This window comes from Chelonoidis abingdonii, chromosome 2 (assembly GCF_003597395.2).
Source record: "Chelonoidis abingdonii isolate Lonesome George chromosome 2, CheloAbing_2.0, whole genome shotgun sequence".
Taxonomy (NCBI): domain Eukaryota; kingdom Metazoa; phylum Chordata; order Testudines; family Testudinidae; genus Chelonoidis; species Chelonoidis abingdonii.
The window spans coordinates 80,496,004-80,506,529 of NC_133770.1; the positions used below are offsets into that span (position 1 = coordinate 80,496,004).

Below are 10,526 nucleotides of genomic sequence, written 5' to 3' on the forward strand. Positions count from 1 at the left end.
CTAAGCATGAAAACAGATGGAGTGTTTGATGGACACTTCTATTTATGTGCTGATGAGAGTGACGTTACCCCTTCCAGTCCAGGTATAGATATACTTGTACATCTCGACAGCAGAGATAGGCTGCTACTACCACCATGTATTTGGTGAAAACATTCAGTGTGGCTGACAGGCCAAATGATAGAACTGCAGACTAGAGGTGGTGTTCTTCTATGAACGTTAGAAATTTCCTGGTACCAGGGTGGATTGGCACATGGAAATTAGCATCCCTTAAAGATCTAGTGAAGAGATAATAGTTGTGAGGGAAACCATATGGAAGCAGCAGGAGTACTGAGTAGGCACTTCTTCTGTGGCTCTCAAAGAATGTAGAGTCTGCACTTCCTTGCTTTAGTACACTCATGAGATGGATCCCTGAAGGGAGACAAGGAAGGTGCGAGAAACACAAGAACTGCAGAGTATATCCTGATGCCACCATGCTTAGCACCTACTTGTCTGAAGTGATGACTACCACGCATTTAGGAAATGTGACAAATGAGGGATGACAGAGTTTGGCATAAGGCTTTCATAGGCTACATAATTACCTCATTTATAGGGAGAGCAACCTTCCATGATGTAGTTGGGTGTAAAATGTCTGAGTTTGTGGGGATTTTCCTCTACAACTTTTATTTGTATCCCTAGAGATGTCGCCATCTTTTTAGGAGCTCCTGGGAGGATTTAAAATCATCTGATACAGGAAAAGATTACTCCAGTTTTAGGGCCTCCAACAGTGAAATGGACAAGATGTTCAGAAGAGGCCTGTCTGAAGCAGGCAACAGGCAGTGCTGATCTTTGGTGCCCTGCAGAAACTTGATACCAGCATCAAGCTGTCTATAGGTACCACATGCAGAAATGTTCTCCCCTGGGGACATATGTTTCCATAGTGTGGTGGTTGCCCAGCACTAGCTTTGAATGGTCTTTTGGTACCAGGTGAGGAGACTTCTCTTCTTGGGAACCTAGTTCTGTAGTGCAGTGGAGAAAATGATCTAGATGCCAGAGGCACCCCTCACAGTACCCAGTAGGGCCAATGATGGAGTTGGTACGGTACTGGAGGCCAGTTGCATCTAGACCAAGCCCTCCATTCTCTCAATCTGTTCTGAACAGGATGACTCCTATATTGTTACTATGACAGGGCGATGTTCCCTGAAGGAAGCCCTGGATTCTCTGAAGTGGGAGATGTAGAAACCCACTTCAGACTCTGAGGAATCCTCCGAAGGCCAGGATGGAGCAGTACCAGGTGTTTTCATGGGAGATTGGGACAGTGCTCTATGAGAGATCTGCAGTACCAGAAGCACAGGGGCTTCCTAGCTATCAGAGCAAAGCAGTTACTGTTGGTCTCAGAGTTAGCATCGAGATTGCTTAAAGTGGTAGAGGACCTGAAGTCACTGATGCTGTAGCAGATCCCAATAATGTGGATTCCCACGTGCAATAGGCTTGGCATGGCACTGTCAGTCTAAATAATCAATGAGAGCAGTTCCAAGAGACTCAGCAGATCCTTCCCAGCTGCATATATCTCTGTGGTGGTCAGCGCCAAAATAGGCTTTTGCCCAATTGTGAGCAAAAAGTGATGGCTCAAGAGTCTTCAACAAGGAAGAAGCTGGCCTTGACGGTCCCAGAACAGCAAGTGGAGTCAACAGCTCTGGTCTGGTCAAGCTGCTACTGGGATTCAGCTCTGGGAAGCAGTAGGTCCAAAGGGTGCACTCCACCTTTGGTACCGAAGTGACTTGCCTCTACAGTTGGGAAGTCAAACACTGAGGACTTAGAGGATGTGCAAGTTGTCCGCTTCTTTGGCTTCAGAAGCTGAGGGTGCTCTAAGTGCTTGTGCCCTTTAAGGACTGTCCCAGCAAAGGGGATCCCCCTTTGCCTCTATCCCCAGGTAAGACATGGGGAGCACTCCCGGATGGGGAGGAACTCCCTCTAGTTGACTGAGATGGTATGGATGGCAGATGAAGAGCAGCCTCCATGAGAATGTACCAGAGGTGCTGTTCTCTCTGCTTCTTAGGTCTTGTCTTGAAGCCTCAGCAAACTGTACACCTGTCCCTGATGTGGCCCTCATCTAAGCACTTCAGGCAGTGAGAGTGAGTTGCTCATGGACATCAGTTGTAACACCTGGAGCAGAGTTTGAAGCCAGGGTACCTTGGCACAGGTTCCCTTGGTACTGTGTGGAGCCTGGCATCCACGCACCATGGCCAATCAGGAAAAGAAAAAAACAAAACAAAAAAAGAGATCCAAGGACCCCAAAATGAGATTCACTAACTATATGAGCTAACTAAAAATGGCACGTTTGCTGAAGAAACAAACAGACAGCATGCTAAAACTGAAGGATGGGTGGGGGTGGCTTTGCACTTTATACCTTTAGCTTGGTGCATGAGTAACACCAGGATACAAAGGTGGCCACCTCTGTGGGTACAGTTTGGGGAAAAAAAAGGGTTACTCATCTTTTTGTAACTGTTGTTCTTCGAGATGTGTTGTTAATGCCCATTCCAAGCAGGTGTGTGTGTGCCGCGTGCACGCCAGCTGGAAGATTTTCCCCTAGCAGCATCTGTAGGGTCGCCCTTGGCGCCCCCTGGAGTAGCACCTCCATGGGGTTCTATATAGGGGCCCACTGACCCTCCACCCCCTCAGTTCCTTCTTGCTGGCACTCTGACACAGGGGCAGGAGGGGGGTACTGGAATGGACATGAACACCACATCTCGAAGAACAACAGTTATAAAAAGGTGGGTAACCGTTTTTTCTTCTTTGAGTGATTGTTCATGTCCATGCCAAGCATGGTGGTGGGGTCAGAGTTCACTGCTGACTGAAGCACTGCTTGGCCGAAGGCTGCATTGTCTCTGGCCTGGTGCGTGATGGCATAGTGCGATGTATGTGTGTGGGTTGAAGACCACATGGCAGCTCTACATATTTCCTGTGTCGGGATCTGAGCCAGGAATGCCGCGGAGGAGGCCTGCACCCTTGTGGAGTGGGCCGTGATTGGCGAGGCAGGGACCTTAGCCTGACAGTAACATTCTCGCATGCAGGTCGTGATCCATGAGATCCGCTGTGACGAGACTGGGAGAGTCCCTTCATCCTATCGGCCACAGCAACAAAGAGCTGGGTTGATTTCCTGAACAGTTTGGTTTGTTCAATATAGAATGCTAGGGCCCTGCAGACGTCCAGGGAATGCAGTCTACAGTCCATGCCGGAGAAGTGTGGCTTTGGATAGAACACAGGGAGAAATATATCTTGACCAATGTGGAATTGGGAGACCACCTTCGGAAGGAATGCTGGATGTGGCTGGAGTTGACCTTGTCTTTATGGAAGACAGTGTATGGAGGCTCAGATGTCAGCGCTCTGAGTTCCAAGACTCTCCTGGCTGAGGTGACAGCCACAAGGAATGCGATCTTGTATGAAAGATATAGCAGGGAGCACGAAGCCAGAGGCTCAAAGGGGGGCCCTGTGAGGGCAGAAAGGCCCAAATTGAGATCCCAGGCCAGGGCTCGTTGTCGAATATGTGGAAACAGTCTGTCCATGCCCTTGAGGAAGCGACCAACCAGTGGGTTCGCGAAAACCGAAGCACCTTGCTCTCTTGGGTGGAATGCTGAGATGGCCATCAAGTGAACTCAAAGGAAAGAGAGGGAAAGTCGCAGCTGTCTCAAATGAAGCAAGTAGTCCAGGATAAGAGGGATCGGGGCCAGCAATGGAGCCTGTCCCTGCTGTTCAGCCCAGACAGAGAAGCGTTTCCACTTAGCCATATAAGTGGCCCTGGTTGAGGGTTTTCTGCTGCCAAGGAGGACTTGCCTGACCTGTTGAGAGCATTGCATCTCCACAGGGTTTAGCCATGGAGCATTCAGGCTGTGAAGTGAAGCGACTCCAGATTCAGGTGGCGGAGGTGGCCCTGATCCTGTGTGATCGAGTCTGGGAGCAGGGGCAGCGTGAGGGGTGCCCAAGTGGACATATGCAGGAGCAATGTGTACCAGTGTTGGTGCGGCCACACCGGCACTATTAGGATGACACGAGCGCGATCCCTGCGAATCTTGAGGAGTACCCTGTGAACCATGAAAATCAGAGGGAAGGTGTAAAGCAGGCCAACTTCCCAAGAGAGGAGGAAGGCATCTGTCAGAGACCCCGGACTGCAGCCCATGAGGGCGCAGAAATGTTGACACTTCCTGTTTCCTCTTGAGGCAAACAGGTCTAATCTGGGGATAGCCCGCGAGATGGAAAATTGAGCGTACTACATCCGGGCGAAGGGACCACTTATGACCATGGAATGAGTGGCTTAGGGCGTCCGCCAGGCCATTCTGCTCCCCCAGGAGATAGGATGCTGTCAGGTGAATTGTATTCCGTACACAAAAGTCCCATAACGTGAGGCTTCCCGGCACAGGGGAGAGGAGCGTGCACGCCCCCCTCCCTGTTTGTTGATACAGAACATTGCTGATGTATTGTCCATAAGGACTGAAACACACCTGCCTGCCAAGTGAGATTTGAAGGTTAGGCATGCCAGACGCACCGCTCGCAGCTCCCTGACAATGTGCAAGGATAGGTCTTCTGGTGACCACAGGCCTTGGGTACTGAAGTTCCCCAGATGTGCTTCCCATCCCAGATCTGATGCGTCCGTTACCAAGGAAAGGAAGGGCTGGGGCTGGCGAAAGGTACTCCCGCACACACCTCCTGTGGGTCGAGCCAGTACTGGAGGGAATCTAGCACCATTTTGGGGAGCATCACCAGAGAGTGTAGGGCGGGTGTCCCTGGCCAGGTGGTACACCGTCACCAACCAAGACTGGAGAGGATGCAGCCTGAGCCTGGCGTGGCTCACCACATAGGTGCACGCCACCATGTGACCCAGTAACTTGAGGCAGTTTCTTGCCGTGGTGGTCGGGATGTGTTGGAGACAGAGAATGATTCCCGACATGGACCAGAACCTGGACTCCGGTAGGTACGCCCTGGCGTGTGTCGAGTCCAGAACTGCCCCTATAAACTCTATCCTCTGAGTGGGAGACAGGGTGGACTTGGCCTCGTTCAGCAGGAGGCCGAGCTCGAGGAAGGCCCGTCTGATGAAGAGCACCTGAGCCTCCACCAGTGCCTTAGCACGGCCCTTGATGAGCCAGTTGTCCAGGTAGGGGAACACCTGAATCCCCTGCTTGCGCAGGAAGGCTGCCATGACTGCCATGCACTTTGTGAAAACCCTTGGGGCTGCTGAGAGGCCGAAAGGCAGCACTTGTGAAGATGGGCATTGCCCACGATGAATCTGAGGTAACGTTGGGGGATTATGGCAATATGAAAATATGCGTCCTTCAAGTTGAGGGCGGCACACCAGTTCCCTGGATCCATGGAGGGAATGATAGAGGACAGGGAGACCATACGGAACTTGAGCTTCTTTACAAACCTGTTCAGACGCAGCAAGTCCAGAATAGGTCTGAGGCCCCCTTTCACTTTCGGTATTAGGAAATAATGGGAGTAGAAACCTCTGCCCCTGAGTTTCTGAGGAACTTCCTCCACTGCCCCTGCTGCAAAGAGGGACTGCACTTCCTGAGTTAGAAGTTGCTCGTGAGAGGGGTCCCTGAACAGGGACAGGGAGGTGGCAGAACTGGATAGAATATCCCCTCTCTACCGTGCAAAGCACCCAACTGTCCGATGTGATTCGGGACCAGGCATGATAGAAGGGGGACAGACGTGACCCAAAGGTAGGGCTGGGAGGATCCAAGGTTCTGACCGGTAGGTCGTCCCTGACCGTACCATCAAATTGGGGACCTAGGCCCCGATGGTGGTCTTGTCTGGCCGGAGGGCTGATGCTGGTGCCTCCTTCTGCCATTCCTGCCACACCTGCGCCCGGCGTCCGTGTGGTTCTGAGGCTGGTAAGGATGTGGGGCCGGTTGCTGTCTGAACTACCTGCACTGTGTTATTGGGGTGTGCAAGCCCAGGGTAGCTCAAGTCCTTCAGGCTATGCAATCGCTTGTCTGTTTTCTCGGAGAAGAGCATGGTCTCCTCAAAGGGGAGGTCCTGGATGGTCTCCTGGACCTCATGAGGAAGGCCTCAGACCACAAGACCGCCTCCATCAAGAGCACTTTGAGTCTCTGCTCTCTGTCTTTAAGAGTCCTGACACGGAAGCCCCTGCAGATACTGCACCGGTCTCTTTGCTGGCTCTCTCTGAGGCACCTTATGCAGGAAGAGTGCGGGTCACTCTTCGGCATAAACTTCCGGCAGTCCCTGCAGAGTTTAAACCCTCGGGACCCGGGCATGCCCCAGCAGAGCGACGAATACATTGGGGGAAGCCCCCACAACAACTATCAACTATGTACAACTAACTCTAATCTAAAACTAAACTATATAAACTGACAACGGGACACTGCTAAACTTGCTGTAAGAGCGAGTAAGATTCCAGCTAGCCGTCACCGGCGGTAAGAAGGAACTGAGGGGGTGGAGGGTCGGCAGGCCTCTATATAGAGCGCCATGGAGGCGCTACTTCAGGGGGCGCCAAGGCCAACCCTACAGACGCTGCTAGAAGAAAATCTTTTCGCTGGCATGCACGCGGTGCGCACACACCTCCTTGGAATGGACATGAACAATCACTCAAAGAACTCTCTGGCACCAGCACACAAAATGTACACATACCTAGTATAATTGACATACACAATTACTTGAAAAAGAAACAAAGATTACTTCAAGATTACTGCCCTTGGGAACAAAGTGAAGGTCTAAGTTAGCAAGAGTGGCAGCAATGTCAGAGACAGAGGGGACAACTTTAGTTTTAACAGGAAGCAGAAGAATTGAGGAGAGGATATAATCTGTTTACAAGGATTCTCCAAAGCTGTAACTAATGAAACATTCCACACAGAGAAGGCCAAGGACAGAGGGTTGGGATATTCCATAATAGAACAGACAAGGTGTTTCTTTGAAGAGTGTTAGTATGCTTTCTGATTCAACCATACCTTTCTATATGCTTAACTAGAGGACAATATTTTATACAATAACATACCACGCAATCCTATTCTTTTTGATAATATGGTGCATTGTTACTATGTTGGACATGTTGAGGGATATCTGGTCTCCCTACTTGAATCTGAAATAATTATTTTTGTTTTGTTTTTCTAAAGTTCTTGATGTACATATTTACTGCCCCCTATAACCAGAATAAAAAAAAAAATAATTTTTTTAAAAAAGGATTTTTTCCCCCCAAGCACAACAGTGAATTAAATGAATGAGCAAACTTTTTCTCTTCCAGATATTATACCATACACTGAGAAACAGACATAAGAAAAGTACTAAAAATTGACCAACTAACCTTTTCAGTACTACCTGAAGTGTCTGATTGGTGGCACCCGGACTCTGAATATTGCTAGCATTTGAAACTAGGAATATTTCAATGGCCAACAACATCTCAATCTCAGACATGTAAGAAGGAATCAGTAAAAGCTTGCGGTATAAATTTCCCTCTAGCAGTGGGTAGCAATCCATTGATAAAGCACCTGACATTGGAAGCATAAAAGCAAAAGTTAGGTTGTTAACACTGAACTACCACCTATTTTGAATGTGTGTGTGATCCAACCTCTGTTGCTCATTCCCAGTTTCTGGAAAACAGAGGCTAGGGACACCATCCCTGACCATCCCGGTTAATAGCCATTGATGGACCTATCCTCCAAGAATTTATTTAGTTCTTTTTTGAACCCTGTTATGGTCTTGGCCTTCACAACATCCTCTGGCAAAGAGTTCCACAGGTTAACTGTACGTTGTGACTAGATAGTAATGTGACAGCAGAGTGGAGTGGGCTGCCTGAGGGCATAATAAAAAAGCCACATCTGCTAAACAATCGCTGTAGAAAATCAACCAATTTTACACCAATGAGTATTTTCAGCTGAGCCATAACTGTGTGTCAGAAGCTGGAAATGAAGGATATTTCACAAAGACATATAAATTAATAGTGCAGTACTATTTAGGGGTTTGTTGCCAGTTGGAATTTGGTCCCATTGTGTCATGGAGCACAGGGGCCCTTGTCCACAACATTTGCCAACTGATATTTAATTGTAACTTTAAAATAAAGGTGTATTATGTGTGTTAGAGCAGAAAATAAGAAAATGGGATGTTACAATCTCCTTGTAATATATTGTTTTTAGAGTCACATTTACGAAAATTACAGGGGGTCAAACTTAAAGTTGGGTGCTAAGGCATAATTTTCATGGATGATAGAAATGAAGAGGGAATATGAGGCATAAGTAAAATGGATGCATCCTGTAAATGTTAATTTTCAGAGCTTTATATTTGTGATATTTTGTATTGAAATAGTATTATTTTACAAAAATATATTTTCAGGGTGTTAGGTAGACTCTACTGATTCACATTTTCAATCTTAACTGGTTTCTATTGAAGTTTTTCTTCACAATAAAATAATGCTCAACAATGAAGCAGACAGGATTATTTTCTTCTCTCTATGAAAGATGAGGCTGATAGTTCCGTGATGTACTCTGCCAGACTGATGTCTTTCAACTCTGTAAAGACTGAACTGTATAAACTTCTGATTTTACATATGAACATTCTATACTAGGAAAAAATCTAAACACTTTTACTCTATTTAATTTTCTGAAGTCTCAGGGTTAGCTCCTGGCTCCTCTTCTACACCACTCCAACTTTATGAATTAGGCAGGAAGCTATTCTATCTAACTGGTTAGTAATTCCCCAGGTAAAGGGGAATTCCCAGCTGAATGTGTGCTCCACACCACATCCTCTGCCCTTGGCATAGGTTTGTGGCTGGAGTACTGTTGTGCTCTGGTGATCCCTGAGTGTCAGCATGGCCCCCTAGGGGCTATTTGTAGCCTGTGCCACTTAGAACTGCCATGAGGCTACTTTATGTTTCTCTCTGTGACTGTCCTGTACCTCAGAGCCACATTTGGGGACTTACACCCAGCCCAACACCAGGTACAGAAAAGTTGTCTATGGGGTCTGGCCCTCAGTTTAGCATGCTAAATGTCTAATATTACTTTTCTAACTGATTTACCACAAAAATATATTTGATTTCCAGTCATAATCTTACCCATTACTTCCCAAAATATTAAGTTCTTAGGAGTATAGCTTATTCAAGGATCATAAGCAGTGAATAAGATTTCAAGGGAAACTTACTTTTGTAATAGATCCTGGCTTTAGGCCACAAACAGCTCCTTCCCAATGCTGTAATTAATCCTCTAATTAAAGTAAAATCAATGGGGATGTTCTTTGACAGCATAAAGTCTGTTACACAAGAAGAAATACCAAGGCCCTTGCTTTCAATACAGGCATCTAGAAGTTTGTTAAAAAGAAGGCTGTACTGGGAGACATCTAGAGTGTCTGAAATTAAAAGAATGTTAATTATTGAAATCAGTCAAAAGCAATCTTAATTGCTGGATCTTCCCAATACTCCCTATAAAAAGAGCAAAAGTTCAATCTCTTCAACCCTAAATCAGAGCAGTTGGTTTCAGAAAAAAAAAGGGTGCAATTTAGAGTTAAATGCTTTATGATAATGATGTACTTTCCTCCCTGTTAGAAGGTCTCTGTGAAGATCCCAATAATACACATTCTGTTTACATTGGTTTAAAAAAGTGTTAATAGATCAAGTGATAATTAGTTTCAGTTTAAAATAATTTAATGCTGAAAGCAAAAAATAAAATAAAAAAGCCTTTAAGATGACACTGAATTCTGATGGTGTATTGAAAACTGATTCCTAAATGCCATGTTATGTTAACATGCATGGAAATAACATTTTCATGCTGAGCAATAATGCTATCATTCACAACACTGTCTTTTCAAAGCTATAAAATAATATTAAGGTCTGTAGAAAGGGTGTTTGAACCCTGTTAAGCAGTACAGGATCTCTAGATCAGTCTTATCCTTCAGAAGAGACTTGAAGTACTGGGGGCCCTCCATGGAGTTCAAGAAAGGGAGAAGCAACTGGCAGAAGGCTTTGAGCACCAGCAGTAATAGAGGAAGAACTTCCCACAACTACCTATGCCTTCCTGGCTTCAAATGAAGAAACCCCTGCTGTGCTTCTTGGACAGCATTAGGACCTGGTGGAAAGACTAGGGAAGGAATTATTCATCCAAAGGACTTTTCTCCTCCTTATTTCAGCCCAATATGCCTTGTTGGGCCCTTCAGCCTCTCAACCAGGGTGGATAAAAATCAATGATTTAAAAAAAAAAAAAAAAAAAAAGTTTTTTCCTTCAAAAAGCATTTTTATAAAAAAAAAATCCAATATAAAGATAGTTTTAATTAAGATAAGATATTTGAGCTATAATGTACCATGGAATAGTGACTACAAATTCTAATTCTATAGTATCAGACAATATATTCATGTAATGTTTAAGAAAAGTTTTGTAAATGAGTTCCAACAGTTCATGGATTAGGGACTCAATCTTACGGGGTTCCAGGGGCTTCTGTATAGATCAGGGATAGGCAACCTATGGCACACGTGCCAAAGGCGGCACGCGAGCTGATTTTCAGTGGCACTCACACTGCCCGGGTCCTGGACACTGGTCCAGGGGCCTCTGCATTTT

At 46.3% G+C, this 10,526-nt stretch overlaps 1 protein-coding gene across 1 annotated transcript in view; it reads right to left on the reverse strand.

Moving 5' to 3' along the window:
- Positions 1 to 10,526, reverse strand: part of TOPAZ1 (testis and ovary specific TOPAZ 1) — a 98,829-nt gene that overhangs the window by 8,870 nt on the left and 79,433 nt on the right. The window contains 2 exon segments of the mRNA XM_075061949.1: positions 7,292 to 7,475; positions 9,121 to 9,324. Of these exon segments, the coding sequence (XP_074918050.1) occupies positions 7,292 to 7,475; positions 9,121 to 9,324 (388 nt within the window).